At 50.2% G+C, this 21,069-nt stretch overlaps 10 protein-coding genes across 10 annotated transcripts; 6 read left to right on the plus strand and 4 right to left on the minus strand.

Annotated features, from left to right (window-relative positions):
- Nucleotides 1-1,739: 1,739 nt before the first annotated feature.
- On the minus strand, nt 1,740-3,603 carry PENARI_c007G05745 (F-box protein; the record flags this gene model as incomplete). Its single annotated transcript, XM_022630949.1, has 3 exons — nt 1,740-1,903; nt 2,663-3,509; nt 3,565-3,603. The coding sequence occupies 3 exons, from the start codon at nt 3,601-3,603 to the stop codon at nt 1,740-1,742; spliced, it is 1,050 nt and encodes a 349-aa protein (XP_022489116.1).
- Nucleotides 3,604-4,249: 646 nt separating this feature from the next.
- On the plus strand, nt 4,250-5,507 carry PENARI_c007G09788 (UDP-glucose:hexose-1-phosphate uridylyltransferase; the record flags this gene model as incomplete). Its single annotated transcript, XM_022631135.1, has 3 exons — nt 4,250-4,347; nt 4,407-4,591; nt 4,639-5,507. The coding sequence occupies 3 exons, from the start codon at nt 4,250-4,252 to the stop codon at nt 5,505-5,507; spliced, it is 1,152 nt and encodes a 383-aa protein (XP_022489391.1).
- A 222-nt stretch (nt 5,508-5,729) lies between these two features.
- On the minus strand, nt 5,730-6,189 carry PENARI_c007G11732 (Erg28 family protein; the record flags this gene model as incomplete). The annotated part of the gene is made up of 2 exons (XM_022631229.1): nt 5,730-6,074; nt 6,127-6,189. The coding sequence occupies 2 exons, from the start codon at nt 6,187-6,189 to the stop codon at nt 5,730-5,732; spliced, it is 408 nt and encodes a 135-aa protein (XP_022489230.1).
- A 160-nt stretch (nt 6,190-6,349) lies between these two features.
- On the plus strand, nt 6,350-7,447 carry PENARI_c007G00845 (ketoreductase; the record flags this gene model as incomplete). The annotated part of the gene is made up of 2 exons (XM_022630717.1): nt 6,350-6,523; nt 6,584-7,447. The coding sequence occupies 2 exons, from the start codon at nt 6,350-6,352 to the stop codon at nt 7,445-7,447; spliced, it is 1,038 nt and encodes a 345-aa protein (XP_022489073.1).
- A 411-nt stretch (nt 7,448-7,858) lies between these two features.
- Nucleotides 7,859-8,708, plus strand: PENARI_c007G08563 (uncharacterized protein; the record flags this gene model as incomplete). Its single annotated transcript, XM_022631073.1, has 3 exons — nt 7,859-8,099; nt 8,155-8,437; nt 8,549-8,708. The coding sequence occupies 3 exons, from the start codon at nt 7,859-7,861 to the stop codon at nt 8,706-8,708; spliced, it is 684 nt and encodes a 227-aa protein (XP_022489354.1).
- An 855-nt stretch (nt 8,709-9,563) lies between these two features.
- PENARI_c007G06635 (uncharacterized protein) lies at nt 9,564-10,896 on the plus strand (the record flags this gene model as incomplete). Its single annotated transcript, XM_022630992.1, has 4 exons — nt 9,564-9,743; nt 9,858-9,977; nt 10,038-10,411; nt 10,479-10,896. 4 exons carry the CDS (start codon nt 9,564-9,566, stop codon nt 10,894-10,896), a joined length of 1,092 nt encoding a protein of 363 aa, XP_022489012.1.
- A 2,889-nt stretch (nt 10,897-13,785) lies between these two features.
- PENARI_c007G00973 (uncharacterized protein) lies at nt 13,786-15,758 on the plus strand (the record flags this gene model as incomplete). The annotated part of the gene is made up of 8 exons (XM_022630724.1): nt 13,786-14,007; nt 14,076-14,168; nt 14,238-14,327; nt 14,388-14,816; nt 14,872-14,985; nt 15,035-15,151; nt 15,221-15,385; nt 15,459-15,758. 8 exons carry the CDS (start codon nt 13,786-13,788, stop codon nt 15,756-15,758), a joined length of 1,530 nt encoding a protein of 509 aa, XP_022488952.1.
- Nucleotides 15,759-16,272: 514 nt separating this feature from the next.
- Nucleotides 16,273-17,310, minus strand: PENARI_c007G04371 (uncharacterized protein; the record flags this gene model as incomplete). Its single annotated transcript, XM_022630885.1, has 1 exon — nt 16,273-17,310. The coding sequence occupies one exon, from the start codon at nt 17,308-17,310 to the stop codon at nt 16,273-16,275; it is 1,038 nt and encodes a 345-aa protein (XP_022489151.1).
- Nucleotides 17,311-17,638: 328 nt separating this feature from the next.
- PENARI_c007G10150 (CoA-binding protein) lies at nt 17,639-18,151 on the minus strand (the record flags this gene model as incomplete). Its single annotated transcript, XM_022631157.1, has 2 exons — nt 17,639-18,018; nt 18,067-18,151. The coding sequence occupies 2 exons, from the start codon at nt 18,149-18,151 to the stop codon at nt 17,639-17,641; spliced, it is 465 nt and encodes a 154-aa protein (XP_022489090.1).
- A 214-nt stretch (nt 18,152-18,365) lies between these two features.
- Nucleotides 18,366-21,035, plus strand: PENARI_c007G01179 (Rad4 family protein; the record flags this gene model as incomplete). The annotated part of the gene is made up of 1 exon (XM_022630736.1): nt 18,366-21,035. The coding sequence occupies one exon, from the start codon at nt 18,366-18,368 to the stop codon at nt 21,033-21,035; it is 2,670 nt and encodes an 889-aa protein (XP_022489219.1).
- Between the last annotated feature and the right edge of the window lie 34 nt (nt 21,036-21,069).

Raw genomic sequence — 21,069 nt, forward strand, 5'->3', positions numbered from 1 at the left:
TTATCACCTCGTGAGTGAAGCACTCTAACTATCACAGTTGCGGCCTATCCGGTCGTAATACCCGATAGCCTCCTCCCACCCCTAGTTTGGGCATGCTTATTTCCGGTACACAAGCTACCATTAACACACACGCTAGACCCACCAGCGGCACCACCATTGCAATTGTCTTCCCTTCAGTGGCGGTCATGGTAGAGCCCAGTGACAGCTTCCGGGTGTGCAGGACAAGCCAGGACATCCGAAAGCTTTTCTCCATCGCTGCTGGAGCAGTCACCATTTCCGCTATTTCCAGGAGGTAAGGCATACTGAGGCATGGGTTTGGCCAGGCCAAGGCTAAACATGGCGCTCACGCCTGTCAATCTCAGTTTGAACTAATATAAAATGACCTTCGCCTAGGCATATTTGAGATAGTATGGTCAGCCTCACCTATCGTAAAAGCTATACCAAGGGGCTAGCTGATATTGTTGTGTCTTACGAGACCCCTACATGAAAGCTCTGGAGACGCTAGGTAGCAGGTCCGTGCCCGACGTAAAAGAAGATATAGATACGTAGTAGAGTGGCAGCTCCTAACAGATAAGCTAAGGTTTATAACTGCCAGGGGCTCGTGCTAATACTCCAGCTGTCCCAGTCCTATCCAGGAGTAGTTCGCTTGACAGCAGGGGGCGCGGACGCGTAAAAAGAAAAATCATTTCGCTGAATCGAAATCTCTTGGCAGGAGGAAAGAAGCAAGTAATAACGATAGTTCATTGGTTAAGAAAAGGACGGGGAAGAAGAGAAGCTTCGACCATCGAGGACTATCTAACTGCTCTCAGGACCATCCAGGGTCACATGACCAATCAGGTCATGTGATCTCAGCAAAATCATTTGGTATCATATGAGCAACTTCGTATATACTTCCGCAAACCCACCCCGCAGTGCATATTACCTCCTAGAAATAGCGGAAATGGTGACTGCTCCAGCAGCGATGGAGAAAAGTAAACTTAAACAGGGGTTGTAATTAGGGCCGGACCCTGATTTCTCGGAAACAGCATCTCTCTCAACTAGGGTATCCTGTTTTCCATCTTATTTTCCATCTTGTTTTCCATCTGATGAATCCGCCTCCACAGTAGCCAAAGCTTAAGGGCTATTAGCTTGATTCTAAGACTGGATCACAAAGAGCATACCTCAACTCGCTGCTCTAGAGAAGCGATCGCGACTGCAAATACACTAATATATAGAATTGTGGTAGTTAAGTCAGCGTCCATTTTGACGTTGAAGGAAGGGCAGAGAGAAACGGAATATCGCAGTTAGAGCCTAGAGAGGGAGACAAAAATGTGGAGTTAAGCGAATAGAAGATAACGAGGAGGTTGAACAGAAATATAAGAGAGGCCCGGAATTTTTAATTATTGAGGGCATCAGTATGATTCTATAGTGACGGATAGTCTCAAGGATAGGATTTCAGGTCCCGATCAGGTGCCAGAGCTGAACGGGACCCGTCATTAGCCCGTTGAACTTTTCACAGGTCCCCCTCTCTTCTTTAAGCTTCTCTTCTTCGTGTCGCCTATCCTGGCAGGCTTTGCGCACTTCCCTGGCCAAGGCCCGACCCGGCAAGACTTCGACTTCCCCGGAGTCTTACAAGCCCCAAATCCCGATCCTATCGCTGGCTAATGCTCTGGCTGCACTGCAATCAGCTGCCGTGGCTATGGGAGCCGCGCCTCCACATACTGAGACCGCGGCAATAGTTGCTTCTTGGGACCAGTACATCACACCGGGAAGGGTTCGCATGGAGAGCGTTCCCTTGCAAGGTAGAGGTAGACGTAGTGGATTGGAACAACAAGACGAGTTAGGTGGATCTTTCCCCCTTTGCTGAGGAGACCGAGGACTTCGGTAGAAAAGTGCATAGTGTTTCGGTCACGCTGGTGGGCTTCTGCAGTTTAGGGTTAGCTATTTTCTTCTCGCTACCCAACCCAAGTTGTGTGGTACTCTAGATTGTATTTCTCACAGGTGTCTCTCTTCTGGCTCTTGTTCTGAGAATGGTTCTAGCTCTGATGTAGGAAAACTACGGCATATGAGACCCTTTTATACCTGGATCCTAGCACTGTCGGTTATGCAACAAGATCGACACCGTCTAGCCCTCATCGAGACACCTCTTGCCCGAGATGCTGCAATCTAAAAATGGATCGTGGGGTTGACGCTTTAATCATAATATCAATATTTTGATGAGGTCAGTATAGCGTCCCAAGAACTATTTCTCATACGCCCGTCAATTTATCCCATCTTTTGATCAGATCGGCAGACAGAGTTGTCGGGACAAATCAATGTCCGATTGGGTCTCCGTGGGGGCAAAATCCGCTGGGGGCCACTATAAAGGCTAGAGAAGAGAAAAGACCAGACAATCACCTACTAGTAAGATTCTATGCTTTAAAGCAATTTGAAATAGTTTGCTCCCTATATAGTCCGGTTTGTATTTTAGTGTTATTCATTGTAAGCATGTTATTTCCAAGTTGCGTTCTGTTATGCCACTTGGATGGGTGCGGCCATAGGTACATTTCCAAGGACAACAGCATTTGGTTGGCAGTTCTGCTGCTCTTCTTTCGACTGTTCGGCAGCTAACAGCAGGCGCGTAGAACGAATATGTAATTCTGACCAATCAGTATTAATCCTCTCCATAGAAAGGGAAACTCACCTTCCAAGTCCACCTCATAAGCAACATCCGAACCCTCATCCCGATCATCCTGATGCACAAGCACGGGCAAGGAAGGATTCCACTCCTTAGGCCGCACACGCATCTTCAACCCAACAGTTTCCTCCGTATCAACCCACAAAATCTCATCAGAAGCAGGCGGAATCAAAACCTTCTCAGTCCCCTCCTCCCTAGCCCGTTCTGTAGCTGCCTTCCACTTCCGACTCTGCCGCAACAACCAATCCCTCCACAACCGAACAACCCCATCCTCGATAGTCAAAGCACTCAACAACAACGAAGTCCCCGGCAACACTTGCACAAGATTAGCCACCACACACAGCTGCGAGAAATCCTCAAATCCATCCAACATCACCTCCCGCGTTACAGCGCCGTCATCATCATCTCCACCCCGATTCGTGTCAGCTCTGATTAAACCTGCAACCCCAGACAACAGAAGCATCCTACCTGGCGATGGTACAAGACGGGCTCCGTTTCTCCCTGTTGTACTATTCTTCTCTTCTGACGTGCACACTTCCGGTCGAAAACGGGAGTATAGACCCGTTACCCGGCTGAGTTGGTGGGCTGTGTCTACGTTCTCGTATAGTGAGCCTTCCCCATCATGGCGCTCGCTGAGGCCGTCTGTGCCAAGATATTTGCAGAAGACGTGTGGCTCTGTCAGCTTTGAGCTGGGATGGAAGCATTCTAGGAGGAGTTTGTATTCTTTCAGTGGGGTGCTGAAGAGGAGGCGGTAGTGGAGGATTCGGAGGACTAGGGCGTGGAAGCGGTGGCACACTGATGTTAAGGGAAGTAGTGCCTTTGTTGAGAATCCTGATAGGATTTGGACAAACACCTATAGTGAACGGTTGTTAGGTTTGTTCGTTGGCTTGGTCGGGTGGGAGGTGTACCTCGTTTGGGAGAGAGTCCAGGGTAATGGAGTGGTTCATTGTTGCGCATTAACTGTGGGACAGTATAGGGCTGGAGTTAGTATACTCACGCTAGGACAGGGGTCAATATAAGAATGTCGACAGTGGTGGTGGTGTGTTGCGTTGCGTTGTTGATGGCCTGATAGAGAGAGAGACATGCGCTGACGTCACTACTTTGGGTTGCACAATGCAAAGCAGGACACAATGGGAATTGATCAATGTTGATATGTGTAGATGATGAAGTGTGTAGATGTGTTTGTAAGTTATCTATGCAGCTGTACAACAAACTAAACAGACGTCATTTCCCCGGAAAAAGTGCGGGATGCCGAACCCTTTACGGCTCACCGAGAGACGGGGATGACATGCCAAGAATCAAGGATGTCGGCAATGTTATACACATGTACGGAGTAACTGCAAGACTATTAAACATGGTCGTGCAGAATATACCATTGTAAGCAAACTAAGACATCTACCCCTTGCATCTACAAGCGATCCCATTCGCTTAGACTCAGGGCTCCAGGGCTTCAGGGCTTGACTCTGGATACCCCGACCCCGCGACCCCACCGGACTCCGGAGAATATTTGCCGATTCCCGGGGTGGCCTTTTCTTCCCAGCTTTTTCCCTTGTTCTCTTTCTTTCTTTCAAGGTCCTCTGATCATCTCTAGCTATGGCTAAGGTACTTGATGATATCTCCCACAGGAGGTTTAACCTCCTTCGTGGTTCCTCCATTTTGGTCTCTCCCCACCGAACCAAGCGTCCCTGGCAGTATGTACTTCTCATTAATTGGAACCTATTCGCGCACACATTCTAATAAAAACGTTTAGAGGAGCGCAGGAAAGCCCCTCCAAGACCACCCTCCCCAATTACGATCCCAAATGCTACCTCTGCCCCGGGAACCAACGTGCGCAAGGTGACATCAATCCGAAGTATGAAAGCACCTTCGTGTTTGTCAACGACTACAGCGCCGTAAAGGAGGAGCAGGCGGACTATGAGCCCAATTATGAAGATGGTACGCTCACTCACTGAGCCCAAACTACGCTCAAGTTAACGAAATAGAACTCGAGGCCCGCTTCCTTCAAGCCGAGCCCGTCACCGGCAAATGCTACGTCCTAACCTTCTCCGCGGCCCATAACCTCACCCTGGCCGACCTTCCACCCCGCGAGATCGTCCCCGTTATCAATGCCTGGACAGAGATCTACACGGCTCACCTCTCGCCCACCTCACCCCTCGCTCAGAACGCCTCCTCAACTACCATCCAGCCAATCTCCCACGAGATTAGCCCCGCAAAGCCCAATGAGCAATATCGGTACATGCAGATCTTCGAGAACAAGGGCGCTGCAATGGGCTGCTCAAACCCTCACCCGCACGGCCAAGTATGGACCACCAGCACGATGCCCGAAGAGCCCGCGGCCGAGATGACCCAGATGCTTAAGTACCGTACCGCGCACAGCACCCACCTCCTCGAGGACTACGCCAAGCTTGAAAGCCGCAAGCAGGAGCGCGTCGTGTTCGAGAACGAAGCGTTCGTCGTTGTCTGCCCGTGGTGGGCCACATGGCCGTTTGAGGTCATGATCATCAGCCGCACCCATAAGCGTGCTTTGGTCGATCTGTCAGATGCGGACCGTATGTTGCTGGCCGAGGCTATTTCTGACATCACCCGCCGATATGATAACCTTTTCGAGACACATTTCCCCTACAGCATGGGAATTCACCAGGCGCCACTTGATGGCACCAAGGAGGAGGTTGAGGCTTCCTACCTGCACCTCCACTTCTACCCACCATTGCTGCGTAGTGCCACCGTGCGCAAGTTCCTGGTCGGCTATGAGATGCTGGGTGAACCTCAGCGCGATATCACGCCTGAGCAGGCTGCGGCTAAGCTGCGCGATTGTGGTGGTGAGCTGTACCGCAAGAAGCTTGAAGGTTAGATAGCGGGTGTATGCAATAGGAGCCAGTGAAAGAAAGGAAAGGTGTGTGGTGTTGGTGGCTTTCTTTGGGTGGTGAATATTCAAATACATATTATTTTCAAAGCACGTATGCGTCGAGCCATGGTTGTAGTTCAATACCAATTTCCCCAGCCTCCATCCCAGTACATGTAGCCCTCACTCCCACCATTTTCCATTTTCTTCTCCAATACAATTACAAAGCATTTAAGCAAGGTAGGCCTCACGCTGCGTCAACATCCAAGCAAGCGACGACGAAGCCACAATCAAGGGACTGATGAAACGGCCCTTGAGAGTGGCATTTCCAAACACCAGCTCGCCAACAAAGTGCGTCAGGGCAATTCCGTAAGTCCACAAGGCGAGATCGTACGCGACAGGGTTGGTGATGTTGTAAGCAGCGGTCATGCGAATAACAGCGGAAAGGAAAGTCCAAGTTCCAAAGACGCGGCCGGAGAGCGGACTCGCAGGTACCTGGCCATTACTGTATAGTTGAGAGGTATAGGCCGGGGAGATGTAGGCTTGGAGGCTGTTCAGGGCGGAGACCACGGAGACCTACAATGTGTTAGATCGGAGTTGATTTGGTTTGGGAATTGGGTGAGCATACGAAGACAAGCCATTTGGGCAGGACGCCCTCGAATTGGGGGAGGTAAGTCAGGAGTTGAGACATGTTGGATATGTGGGCAAAGGGAGTGAAGTGTTGTGATTGTGGAAGGCCGAGGATGTTTGGATTCTTGGCGTTGATCTTCCCCCAACAAGCTGCGCTTCTCAACTTTTTTCTTTCTTTCTTGCCAACTCCGTTCCATTCGCGTTTTTGTTTATTTTTTATTATGGATCTCTCGAAGTATACTGAGTGTCTCTCGCAATGGCCTGCCCATATTGCCCCGGGCTTGCCTACTTTCGGTGCCCTGTTCCTCTTGGCGACTGGTGGGCTGGTCATCGCGTGCAAGGTGTGGACGTTCGTGCGGGTGCTTCTCAGCCTGTTTGTGCTTCCAGGCAAGCCGGTATGGAATCGTAATCTCCTATCCCGCTCCCAAATAATGAAACTGACAGGAATTGAATAGCTTCGCTCATTCGGTCCCCCCGGTAGCTGGGCCGTGGTGACAGGAGCCTCAGATGGCCTGGGCAAGGAATTCGCATTGCAGCTCGCCAAATCGAAATTCAACATCGTTCTCGTATCGCGCACAGCCTCGAAGCTGACAGCCCTGTCGGAGGATATCACCAAGCAATACCCCAACGTGCAAACCAAGACCCTGGCCATGGACTTCTCACAAAACGCCGACGCCGACTACGAGGCCCTGAAGGGCCTCGTCTCCGACCTGGACGTGTCCATTCTTGTCAACAACGTCGGCCTGAGCCACTCTATCCCCGTCCCCTTCGCGCAGACCCCCGCCGCCGAAATGGCCGATATCGTGACAATCAATTGTACCGGTACCCTCCGCGTCACCCAGCTCGTTGTGCCGGGCATGATGCAGCGTCGCCGCGGTCTCATCCTGACTATGGGTTCTTTCGGTGGTCTCCTCCCCACTCCCTTCTTGGCCACCTACTCCGGTAGCAAGGCTTTCCTCCAGCACTGGTCTACTGCCCTGGGCGCCGAGCTGGCCCCCTACGGTATTGATGTCGAGCTTGTGCAGGCTTATCTGATTACCTCTGCTATGTCGAAGATTCGTCGTGCCTCTGCTTCTATCCCTACCCCGCGCGCTTTTGTTCGTTCCGTTCTGGGGAAGATTGGTCGCAGTGGTGGCTCGCCTTCTTATGCTTATAGCTCGTCTCCTTACTGGAGTCATGGTATCATGGCTTGGTTTTTGACTTCTGTTGCTGGTGTTATGGGCAAGACTGTTCTCTCCCAGAATAAGTCTATGCATGAGAGTATTCGTAAGCGTGCTCTCCGTAAGGCTGAGCGGGAGGCTGCTAAGAAGAGCACTTAATTTGTGTTTGAGAGGCTGTGGAGTAAACGTATACTAGGAGTTATACTTTTCGAAATCGGTGTCTCTATATATTAACTGAATGTGAAATGTATTATTCGATTCTATTATATTTAAAAGTTTCGTCTCAGAAACAACATCTAAAATCTTAAGAAGATCAAGGAATGAGCTACATGTAGATTTTCTCGCGTCATACATGCTGTATAATTGTGCTTTGTAATGACATCGGTCGTTCGGCCTCCGAGACCGTGCTGAAGACGACATAACATATCTCTAAACGAAGGAATTAGTCCTCCGATTAGAAATCCCACTTGCGGAGGTCCAAGCTATATAGATAGATATCGGCCAAACCTACATTCAAAGGTTAGCTATCACTATATTATAATCACTCGTCTCACTCGTACATCTCAAGCCATGGCCACTACTCCAATCCTCCTCCTTCTCGGCGCAGGTTCCAATATCGGACACCACGTGGCTCGCTCCTTTGCCGAAAAGGGCTACAAGGTCGCTCTTGTAGCCAGATCACTAAAAGAAGAAGATAGCACTCCAGATCAAATCAATATCCCAGCCGATCTATCAGACCCAGCCTCCGTGGCCGAAGTCTTTTCGAAAGTCAGGGCACGACTTGGTCATCCAAGTGTTGTCGTCTACAATGGTAGACAAATCAAGCTTCTCAAGTTCCCATGTATATACAAACTAACGGTTCCTAGCTGCCGCCCTAACACCCAACAACGCAACGAGCCCCCTCTCACTCTTACTGGCCGACTTCATCCGCGACACGAACACAAACACAATTAGCGCATTCGCGGCCGCCCAACAAGCAGTCCTAAGCTTCGACCAACTCCCGGAATCAGCATCTAGAACATTTATCTACACAGGCAACATCCTAAACACCACAACCATACCCCCACTCCTCGATCTAGGCGTTGGAAAGGCAGCAACAGCACATATAATCCAATCCGCCGCTTCGGCTTATGCAGACCGGGGATACAAGTGAGACACTTCCCTGATCCAGATCCCAACCTTGACCCTGACCCCCCTAACCCAGACTAAACCCAAATCTAAACCCAAATTTCAATCTTAAAACAGGGCTGACATGATTAGGTTTTACTATGCCGATGAACGCCAGGCTGATGGGTCTCCTACTTACAGTGGGCTCAGTGGGGAGGCCCACGGTAAGCTCTATGTTTCGCTTGCCGAGGGGTTGTCGCAGGGTCCTTGGCAGCAGACTTTTGTTAAGGATGTTGGGTATAGGCAGTTCTAGGCTTGACTAGGGGGCTAGGTGTACGTGTTGCTGTTGACGTATGAGATGGACTGTTCGTGTTTATTGGCTGTTGTCAATGTGTCTGCCTTGAGTGCTTGATCCCTGTTCGTTCGCTTCCTTGCTGTAGCTTTACGTGTACGTAACGAGGTAGGGTTGCTGGATTTTGAGATATTGAGTCTTTTTCAGAGAATGGAGGAGATGGAGGAAATAAAGATTTGACAGTATCGTTTCTTATAAGTGGGGAGTGGGATTTTTAGTGCCGGAGTCTAGACCATTTTAATCACACTAGAGCAATCTCAAACCTTGTCGCCAAGCATTCAAGGACCTTTGTCCTATTGCGTACAAAGGACCAATTGCCTCGAGATAACAAACGGTGAAGATCGACCCACCACGGGAGAAACAAGTGGGGGAAGATGATGCCATAGTTGTGTTAGTTTCAGGACATGAAACGCGGGCGTTAGGGATAAATTGGGGGCCTTGATTTTAAGCAGATTTAAGGACTCATTTAATGAACGTCAAAGTAACTATAGAACACTGAAGGGAAGCATAAACACCACGTTGTTTTGAATCTATTCATAGTTCGCACGCAAAGGAAACCCGGACATATCACAAATGCAATCTGTAAGGGCAACAAAACCGGAACCCTCCATGTTTTGCCAGTGTGTTGAAGTACATGTACACGGAGGCCCTTGCTCGGGGCGATCTTACTAGTTGCAGGGTCTGAACGTGGTCGGGCACTGGGTATAGCCCCCGCCCTATTCTGCCCCATTCTCACATCTCATCTTGAGTTCTTATTTTCCGGTTATCCCGTTCATGAAAATTTCTGAGGGCTTCTTTGCTGTAAGCTTCTCTATCATGCCTTCGTCTGGCACTCTCGTTCATTCCCTTGGTCATAATTGGCTGGGTAAGGCCGATATCGCTGTTCAGACGATTTTTCTGGCTGTTAGTCTTGTCGCTGTCGGTCTGCGGTTATGGTCGCGGCGATTACAATTGAGTTCGCTGCAATTGAGTGATTGGTTTATTGTACTTGCGACGGTAAGGTTAACGTTATTTGCTTTATTTTATTGTTTCTACCCGGAGAAACTTATTTGGCACTACTGTTTTCCCCACTCTATTTCCACAAGGCTGACTGGGAATATTAATCTTTAGTTCGCAGTGCTTGGTCTCTATGTGGTAGAAATCACCAAAGTTCTACTGACTGGATTGGGACTACACTCTCCAGAAGTAGCCCGGGTCGGAGGGAACGATATCTTTGTCCAATTCAGCGAGGTAGGCTATATGAAGCCTAATTTATATGTAATCTCCGTTCCAATGCTGACCATATCTCAGCTCACATACTGTGGTGATCTTCTTTGGATAATAGCAGTCACCTTGATCCAGTTGTCAATTCTCCTCTACTATGTCCGCGAATTTGGCCAGCGACTTGTTGTCTGGTCAGCCTATGCTCTCATGGGCCTATGTACAGCCCTCGGGTTTGCAGGTGTATTTGCAACAGCATTCTTCTGCACCCCGCCCAAAAAGTTATGGCTTTCGGATACACCGGGGCATTGTGGTGATCGTGACGAGCTGCAAACCAGTGTCAATGCGAGCGAAGTTATCCTAAGCTTCTTTGTATTGGTCCTTCCAATTTATTTTGCGTGGAGAAGGGCATTTTCACAGGCCAGAAGAGCTGCACTCGTGTGTATCATTGCACTCGGACTAGGGTGAGTACCTTTTCTTCTGCAACAAACGAAAGCGCATTATAGCTCTAGCTACTAACGAGCATCACAGCATCGTCGCACTCATTGCCTCCCGCATGAAATACGATTCCAAACTCATGCCATCAGATGCAACCTATGGCTCCACGCGGAAATCACTCCTCTCGTGCTTGGTACCAATCTTGGGTATTACAGTTGCCTGTCTCCCAACTCTACCACCAGTCATCCAAAGGATCTTTGGAACATCAATATTCTCATCTACATCAAGCATGTCTGGCCTACGTCCGGAAGCTGCGAAGCACTGGAAAACAACGGTTCTTACTGGCAGGCGTTTGGAGGAGCCTGAGATGCCTTTGGTTACTGTTACTCAGCCTATGATGGCGAAGATGGGCCATCTTAGTCCGGGTCATATCCATATTACTTCTGACTGGGAGATTCATTCGTCGCGGGGTTCGACGAGAATTGAGAGATCGCCTGTTCGGCAGGTCTGATGGGGTTCTCTCGGGTTGGGGAACTAGTCTGTATTTAGCATATAGCAATTTTATCTTGCTGTCGATTTATAGCTCAACGCTGTCCTACAATGCCGTAAAATTGGTTTCCTTAGAGCAGTGTCTTTTCTCGATATGTTTGACATCTAACAGCCATATTCCATTTTAATGATCGAGCTCACGCGTTCCCCGATATCTTCCACAGAGTTAGGTCTCATCGCCGTCTTAAACGTTGGGTGTGTCAACCTCGACCATAAACGCCTGGCTCCTTTTGTCTATTCCTATGCACCCTGCATGGGTAACGGTTGGTTTTTATCACTCTATGGTCCGAGAAGGAGACGAATAGGCAGATATATATATATCACTACTGGCAAACCTAACTAGATATTCAAACCCGTTTAAGTATTTTATGTTACCGTAACGATATGTCAGACCTTATACTTCTCTATTCTTCTATATATCTCAGATATTCTGGAAGGTATCATGAAAGATGGCCGTATGGTCCTGTTAAGGCTAACAAAATTAGTCAAGATTTCTTGTTTTCCTTTATGTATCACTGGCTGCGTATTTCTTACATAACAATCCATCGTGGTTGGCCAATTGGCCTAGTGGTAAGGCATCCGTTTCCGGTGCGGGAGATCGTAGGTTCGAATCCTGCATTGGTCGTCTATTTTTGTTCTTTTTGCCTCATCTGAGGTAGGGTATGGTTTATTTGAAAGACGTGGACAAACATGGATCGATAATAGTTCAGTCACTTTTTTGGCAAACCGTGTAGGCGTAACACGAATGCTTCATTCAATTCTGTACTAGACAACCAAGTTTCATCTAAATGTTAGAACAACATATACACCTTCAACATTGATACAAATACAAAGTTTGGGTTAGTAGCAAGTACCTACTTCAATGTGGTCACACAGGTCGAGAAATGCACAGGGTTACTACGTATTGTGCGGTTCCCAGGAATAACTAACAAATGTGGATATATAGACGCCGTTTTAGTGACGTTGCAAGTCTGCGCCTTATACACATAAAAAGGTATTTATAGAGAGACCTGGGTGTCAGACCACCTGAAGCATGCATAGAAAATAAACTGGCACATAAAACATAACAAAAAAAAAAAAAACCGGCAATTGAGGAATAAACCTTCGCTGACCTACACCACTCGTCCTTGACCTGTTGACTATTCGGCAAATAGAGGATAAAGAATTGTTGGAACCGACAGGAATTTCCTACGGGTTCTTCTGCCATGGATTTCATACCTGAACTAAGCCCGACAACACCTTTTGTCATGCCGCCGTTCTCAATCCAACCAGGTTCTTGCTTTAGTCTTTCGACGGCGTGCATGCGCCTCGGGCATTGAATGCACCGATTCGTTGCATGATTTCGCATTTTAGTAATAGTCTCAAGGCGGGTTTAGCTGGTTTTCGAGCGTCTGTTGGCCCAAGGTCTCGGGGCTCGGATGCAAGTGCGTTCAATGTTTTACTTGTTAAGACGGGCGTGATGCGTACGTGAGACTTGATCAAATCATTGGCTTCAGTGACAGTCTTCTGAGCTAAGGGATGACCAGTGGAAGTTGCGCCATTTTCGAAGTCCTTGTAGTGTGTGGTATGTTTGATTTGGGTAGATCTTGATGGCACGGATATCTATGTATCTTGATAGTCCTACTACTGTGGAACGAACAAAAGAGCGTAGAGGGATGATTGTATCAGAAAAAAAAAGCCCTCTGGAGCGACATAGGATTTAGTACTAAACTCTGATTCTTAAGATGTTGCCGCGATAAGTGCAGTTGTTGCATGCCATGGCCGTTTGGGCAAAAATAGTGTAATATAATTTGCCGGACGTAGGGTCAAATATGGATCACCCCAACTAGGTTGCGGGGGGATAATACGAGTGGAAACTTCGGGAAATAATCATTTGAAGAAAAAGGAAAGAGTAAACACGAATGAATGAATAAATATGGTGCAAGCAAAAAGAAAAAGAAAAGATCGACGACCAATGCAGGATTCGAACCTACGATCTCCCGCACCGGAAACGGATGCCTTACCACTAGGCCAATTGGCCGATCTTGATGAACTTGAGGACTCAAAGTGCACCGAGAGGAAAATCTAACTAGTATATGAGAACAGTATAATAAGTTTGCCAGTATGCTGGTCGTTTTGATCATTGAGATTCTTATTAAATTTAGTTCGATTACCTAATATTTGAAACGGGAGCCGCGACAGGCGGGCAGCTACTTCAAGCCTCGGAGGTGTCGTACCACAATCCCATGGAATCCTGTGCTGGGGGGTGGGGAGAAAGCCCTAAATCGGGGAGCCATCCCTACATATAACTTCCCGTTAGCTAAAGCATAATGACCCTAGAAGGATCAGAGCATGACCAACACATCCTCCAAGGAGCATGCAAGACTATTCAAATTACAGGGTCTCGTCAGCGGCGCAGGTCCAAAGCCCTGCAGGATCTTTCACGAGTCAGGGCAGCCCCTTGCATAGCAGGGAGGCGCAACGATGATCGACGGGAAAATCTGTCGGGATTAAGCATCGGAGCATTCCCGCCACAGGAGGGAACAAACACCAACCACCCATTCAGAGACACGAGACAAGCACCCAGCATTCCCCATCAGGGGCGTTGATACCGCCGCACGGGCAGCTGAGGGACAGCACTGGACGACACCCCTTCATCCCAGTTACGACGGAATGTCACCAAGGCGATGGGTGGTATAAAGAATAAAGGAACCCTGGAATCTCCCGGGGTGGCTTGCATTCCGTACGACTTTCGTTAACACCCTTTCTATTTTTCGCAGTTTTCGACCACTAACTTTTTGTCGCTTGTCGGCATTTACTTTCTTTCAGCGCTGCGTGAGTCTCTACGACAATATAGGACTAGGCCGACATCATGGTCAAGACCACTTACGCCCTTACGCTCTTTGCTGCTGTCAGCATTGCTGCGCCTGTTGCTCAGCCTGATGGTAGCGGTAACCTCCTTGGTGCTGGTGCTGATGGTGCGCTAAACAAGCTTGTTTCTAAGCTCACTGGTCGTTCCGAGAAGGAGGGCTCGTCGAACAAGCACAAGAACCTCATTGAGGATATTCCCATTCTGGGACCTATGCTTGGAGAGGTCAGTGATTCATGTGCTTTATGAGAATATGCACGAGAGGAATATATGCTCATGGGATTTAACAATAGAAGCATGATGCTAAGCGTGGTCACTCAGAGTATGAGTCTGCTCACCACAACTTGATCGATGAAATCCCAATCATCGGCCAGTTGTTTGGTAATGTAAGTATATTGCCCTTGTTGAAAATAATAAAATTGCAACCGAAGATGCTAATGCAATGTCGCAAACAGGACAAGTCTAACATGGACAAGGGCAAGGAGCGTCGTGACCTGAGCGATGGTCTCAATGGTATCCCCTTCCTTGGTGGCTTGTTCGGCAAGGTTGGTGTTCATACGAGTAGTCCAAGTTTATAAACACATGAAGTGCTGACCAAGCAATAGCACGAGCACACTGGCGGATACAACGGCCTGAACGCTCACCAGAATAAGGGCCGAAACGCCCGTCAGAATGATGATCAGAACGCTGGACAGAACGAGGGCCAGAATGAGGGCCAGAATGAAGGCCAGAACGCTGGTCAGAATGAAGGCCAGAACGCTGGACAGAACGAGGGACAAAACGAGGGACAAAACGAGGGTCAGAACGCTGGTCAGAACGCTGGTCAGAACGAGGGTCAGAATGAGGGTCAGAACGAGGGCCAGAATGAAGGCCAGAACGCTGGTCAGAACGAAGGCCAGAACGAAGGCCAGAACGAAGGCCAGAATGAAGGCCAGAATGAAGACCAGAACTACGCCCAGAACGGCGGCCAGAACTCCAAGCGAGACCTCGGTGGCCTCAGCAACCTCCCGATCGTTGGAGATCTCCTCAGCAGCGTATGTGGACATCCCAACGCTTCACATCCAAACCTGATATTGACACAAGGCACAGGAAAAGCCCGGTCATAAGGAGACCGACGAGCCCGCTAAGCACCTCGACACCCGTCAGGCCGGAGGAAACGCCAAAGGCATCTTCGGCATCCTGCAGTCCCTGACTAGCGGCAATGTAAGTCCACATATCCAGCTTTCACCGTTCAAATACTGACATAAACCAGCCCATTCACAAGAGCCACGCAAAGCGCGAGGATGAATTCTCCCAGCTTGACCCCTTCAGCGACGTCGTTGACGGCGCCGTTGCCTCGGGTATGGAAGCTGAGGGCGCTGCTATGCCTGTAAGACTCTACCCATCGCCCCCAGAGCCAGCCATCCCCCAAACCAGTGTATATACTAACCCATAAAAGGTCCGCCGTGACGAGCCCGCCACTCCAACCCAGCAGACCAAAACCTCCTCAACCTCTGCGCCCACCGAAACAGCCAAGAGCAAGAGTTTCCTCAGCGAGCTGATGGGCAAGCATGGTCTCGGCTCGATCATGGGCCACGCCCACCACGGCGTCGGCCTGTTCCCTGTAAGTACTACAATTCAGCTCACACCATCTATCAGCCCTCACACAAACGAATAACCCACTAACGCCTCCACAGATGCGCCGTGACACCGACGAGATTGATGCCCGTGGCGCCGCACCCCCTATCCAGGGCTCTACCCTGACTGATGTGCTCTTGCAAGGCGGTGCCCTCGGAAAACTCACCAAGATGCTGTCCCCTGCTACTCCACCCAAGGGTCCCCATGGCGATCCTTACACTGTTGGTGATGGAACTAGCAACGGTCCCCCTGACCCTGCTTCTGGTGCTGGTCCTCACAGAGGTCCTGGTGTCGCTGGTGAGCGTGGTGATCATGCCGCTGCGGCTTCTGTTGCTGGTGGCGCTGCTCATCCCCAGTAAATTGTTGATGTGATGTGAGGGGATGGGGATGGGGATATGCTCTTTTCTTCTCGTGCCGTTTCTGCTAGATGATGTGGATTTGATGTGATTTTGTCGTAGATCCAGATTGGAAATGGATACAGAATGGCTTATGTTATTGGGTTGTTATTTATTTCTTGGTTTCGAACAATTTCAAATGCCTCTTATGATCACAGTCAAATTTAGACGTTCAGTTTTCCGAGTAAATGGTAGTGGTTCTCGTTATAGTAACAAAAGCTTTGGTGAGCATCAGACATAAAAAACATGTAGGGGGTATTCCCTGCTTTGTGGACGTAGCCAAACAAAGAGCCTAGGCTCATAAATAAAACACCGAGATCGTGAGTCGTAGCATCAATTAAAAACCGCCTTTTGAGGCGCAGACTACCCAGGTAAAGAGCGTCATTGGGGTATCAGATCGTTATGCGCGAGAAAATCAAATCCAAACAAACATTGTCGGGACAAGTCATGCGACTTCAACAAATTCAGGCAAATATGCTTAGTCGTAGTCGGAGAAATCCATGTCCACGTCATTTACTTCAACTGTCGTTCCGAGCGCCGCTTTACCCTCCCGGATCATATCTTGCAGCTGCTTGTTCAAGCGTTGGATGCTGGCATCCTCTTCCCGCTCCTTGCGGCGCATCTTGGCCGCATGTCTCTGCACCTCCGCAGATGCAGGAGCGTCCCTTGTTCGGGGTGAGGGAAGACCCTGGTTCTTGGTTGGGCTTTTGGGCCGTGGTGAGGCGTAGGCTACCTTCTTGAGTCGGGGCATGACGGCTGGTCGACGTCTGGGACTGGAAGCTTGAAACATTCGACGAGTGCGCAGTGACGGACTGATCATCTCGCTGTTGCCCACAAAAGGATCGTGGGTCTCGGGTGGAACAACGACCCAGCTGCGGTCGAGGTCGTCGTCGGGGTATTGGCCCGGGACGGGAGTTGCGTGGAATAGGTTGGAGTGGAAGGGGTCTTTGTCGGTGGATGGGCTGGTTGATGGCCCAGCTGTCATATCATAGCCCTGACCACCACCCGCATAGAATCCTCGGAATGCTCCAGACCAGCAGAGGTCGAGGACTTTGCCAACTGCTTTGATCACAGTCCGGCCCCAGCCTGCTGGTGTTGTCGAGGGCGAGCCTGGGCCGTCAGCGCTTGGGGATACGATTCCCGAGTCACGACGGCTGCGCTTGCGACTGGTGCCGCTGGATTCGGGGTTTATTGACTCAGTGCTTGCATCGAGAGAGGGTGGAAGGAAGGATTCGCGGTAACGGTTTGGACGGTAGTCCAGCTCTGCAGAGGTGTGGAAGTCGTTTCCTCCGCTGAATGCTCGATAATCCGACTGAATCAGCGGAGACTCGAACTCGGATGGAGACTCGAAATGCGATGCAAGTTTTTCTGTGTTACGGCGTGGGCGCTTGCGACTGACTGAGAGGGAATAGAGTGATGAGGATGCGGAGGTGGCTGGCACCTGGAAGTATTGAGAGGGCGCATTTGACAAGTCCAGTTTTGCTGGAACATGATTGAAGACGTGCATATCCGGCATGTTGAGAAGAAAGAGAAAGTCGGAGAGAAATAAAGGCGAAAAAGAAGAGCAAAAAACAAGAGGTTGGGGATCTGAAGGGCAGGTTTGCGGCCAATCGGACAATAATCTATACCAGTCCACCTGCATCGAGTACTTCGTTGCTTCTCTTTCTTTCTTTTTCACTTTCTTTTTCGTATGCTTTTACTCCTTTCTTTGTTTATCCAGTGTATTGAAAACACTAAGTAGCTTTCATCATGGCCGCCGCAACCAGCCCCTGTATACTCCGATCTCTTTGTTGAGACATCCTCTCTTATTGATCTCCCCCCCTACATGAACTATCACTTTGAAATTACAATCGCTGGCTTGTCCATTTCACACCCGCAGCCTCGAGTCCCTCATCACCATCAACAAGAACGCACCATCCCTCGCCGCCCGCTCCCCCGTCACCAGCAATAACCGCTTCAAAGTGACCGCGAGCATAATCTAGCACCGAGTCGTCAAAGGTACCAGGCTGCAACCACACTGCAGGGATCCCCACCGAGTGAGCTTCCTGCAGTACCTTCAGCGTTACAGGCGGTGGAGTCACCACGGAGAGGGAGGTCTGTAGCGGCGAGGGCAGCTTGGACGGTGAGGGGACCGTATCGTAGGCACGCGAGGGGAGGGTGATCTGCGCTGCTCGGGGGTTGAGCGGTGTCACCGGCAGGGAGTGTTGATGGTACCAGGCGAGGACTGGAGGTCATTAGTAGAGATCTAAACTGATCTGGTAGTTGACGTTACTCTTGTATCCGAACTTATGTGCGTCATTGCTGGCGCCCGCCACTGCGAAGCGAGGGGAGGAGAAGAATCGCTTGACGTCGGCCATGTTGTAGAGGAAATAAAACAGTCGAAATTAAAAAAAAGTGGTAAAAAAGAGTATATTCAGGTAGATTCAGGTTCACAAGAGAAGAGGAAAGTGAGCTCTCAGCGGAGCAAACAAAAAGGCCTCGGCAGCCGGCGATGACGGAATCTCCTTCGCTCATCTCCTAACTCCGACATTCGGCGACCACCACCATCATTTGAATACCTTCACATTTCGCATGCCACCGTTCGTCCCCCGCAAACGCATCTCCTCCGAGGACCCGCCCCCGGCCAAGCGCCAGGCCAGGCCCGATGAAGCTCCGTTCCACCTGTCAGACTCCGATTCAGATTCCGACTCGTCTCTGAGCGACGCCCCGGACGGGCTTATCAAGGCTAAAGAGGAATCCGACGAGGATGACATTGATTGGGAGGATGCTATCGACACAAATACTACGAGCGCAACAACCCCCGCCACCGCAGCCCCGGAACTACGCGATCTGGAATTGACCTTTGATAAGAACGAGACACACACGGCAGACTTACTGGATGGCAAGAAAGGGCCAAGTAAGATTGAGCGCCATATTCGTGTCCAGACACATTGCATGCATGTCCAGTGCTTGCTGTTCCACAATGCGATTCGCAATGCCTGGATCAACGATTCCAAGGTCCATGATATCCTACGCAAGAAGCTGCCAGAGGGGATACACAAAGAAGTAAAGAAATGGCGCATTGCATCTGGACTGGAGCTTCCAGAGCCTAAACCTGAACCACCGAAGAGCAAGAAAAAGGGCAAAAAAGCCCAGAAGAACAAGGATTGGAGCGCGGACTCGGAGCGGCTGGAACCTGGTCAGCCGGATATGAGTCGGGGTGATCCGATAATCACGCTGATCAAGGTCCTGGTTGCGTACTGGAGGAAGCAGTTTCGTATTACTGCTCCAGGATTGCGCAAGTATGGATACCGGCCAGTCTCGGAGCTTGAAACTGCCATTTCCGACTTCCGCGAGGAGGAACATGTTCCAGAGCGCCATGGTGAGCGCATTGCTAATCTCGACGAGTTCCGCGCTATAGCCGAGCGCATGCAAGGCTCGCGGGATGTCGGTGCGCAGCTTTTCACGGCTCTTGTTCGGGCTTTAGATATTGAGGGCAGGCTTGTGGGTAGTCTCCAACCTCTGGGCTTCGGCTGGACCAAAAACGAGGTCTACACATCGCCCAAAGAGTCAGAAAAGAAAGAACCCGAGAAAGAAGAAGAGCCGGAATCGGAGCCCGACACAGCTGAAGCGGAAGATCCGACACCAGCCTATGACAAGACCAAACGCAAGCAGTTTGACCAGGATTTGCCCTTCCCGGTCTATTGGACAGAGGTTGCGTCGCCCATAACGAACGACATTATCTCGGTAGATCCACTGGTGCTATCAAATCCGGTGGCACCAACAGCCGACCTGCAAGCCTCATTTGAACCGCGCGGCGCAAAAGCCGAACGGGCGAAACAAGTGATATGCTACGTCGTCGCCCACTCAGCAGATGGCACGGCGAAAGAAGTCACCACACGATACCTCCGAAAGCGCACCTGGCCAAGCAAAACCAAAGGTTTCAGAATACCTCTAGAAAAGATCCCCCTACCTGGCCTGCGAGGTCAATACATCGCCTTCGACTGGTTCGGAATGGTAATGCGCGGCTACCAAAGACCACGAGAGAAACGAACAGCGGTAGACGAACTCGAAGACGAACGCGATCTCCAACGCAACCAACCAGAAAGGAAAAAAGCAGCCCCAACCCACGATACCCTCCAAAGCCTCCGCACCTCGACAGAATTCGTCCTGGAGCGCTTCCTTCGCCGCGAAGAAGCCCTCAAACCAGGCTCTGAGCCAGTCCGCACATTCATCGCCGGCAAAGGCGCCCGCGCCAAAGAAGAACCAGTCTTCAAGCGCGCAGACGTGGTCAAATGCCTCTCCGCCGAAAGCTGGCACAAAGAAGGCCGCCAGACCCTCCCAGGAGCAGTACCCCTAAAGCGCGTCCCCATCCGGGCCGTGACCCTCCTCCGCAAACGCGAAGTCGACGAAATGCAGCGCGAAACAGGCGAGAAACCCCTCCAGGGACTGTACGCGCGCGATCAAACAGAGTACATCATCCCACCGCCCATTGAAGATGGGCATATTCCCAAGAACGATTATGGGAACATTGACTGTTTCGTGCCGAGTATGGTCCCGCGTGGTGCGGCGCATGTGCCGTTACCGGGGACCGTGCGGATCTGCAAGAAATTAGGAATTGATTACGCGGAGGCTGTTACAGGCTTTGAGTTTGGGTCGAAGATGGCTGTGCCTGTTATTCAGGGCGTTGTTATTGCCGAGGAGAATGAGGAGTTGCTTCGGGATGCGTGGAGGGCTGATGCTGCTGAGAAACGGAAGAGGGAGGAGCTTAAGGCTGAGAAGAGGATTTTGCAGACTTGGCGGAAGTTTTTGTTTGGGTTGAGGATTATGGAGAGGGTTCGGGAGGAGTATGGGGGAGGGGATCCTGAGGCTGGGAGGGAGAGGGATGCACATAATCCTTTTGTTTTGAAGAAAAGGAAGAAGGAGGATGAGGAGGAGAACGAGGGAGAAGGAGAGGAGGGTGATCATCATGATCCGGAGTCTGAGCATGATCCGATGGATTACGGTGGTGGCTTTCTTCTTCCTGGCGAAGACGATGCCGATGATGGGTTGATTGTGGAGCATCATGAGCAGCAGACACAAGCTGGTCCATCTCAGACTCATGTTGACTTTGATGGTGATCCTGCGTCGGAACGATCCTCACCACCTATTTCTATTCCTTCGGCTTCAGATAACGAGGAGCATGATGACAACGACGACAAGGGCGAAGATGCAGCGTCCGAATACACACCTCGTCCCACGCGACGAACTGCGCGACGTTGACTGTGGAGAAGGCTATCTCTCATGACTATCTTGT

Source organism: Penicillium arizonense (genome assembly GCF_001773325.1).
Source record: "Penicillium arizonense strain CBS 141311 chromosome Unknown PENARI_contig007, whole genome shotgun sequence".
NCBI classification, from domain to species: Eukaryota; Fungi; Ascomycota; class Eurotiomycetes; order Eurotiales; family Aspergillaceae; genus Penicillium; species Penicillium arizonense.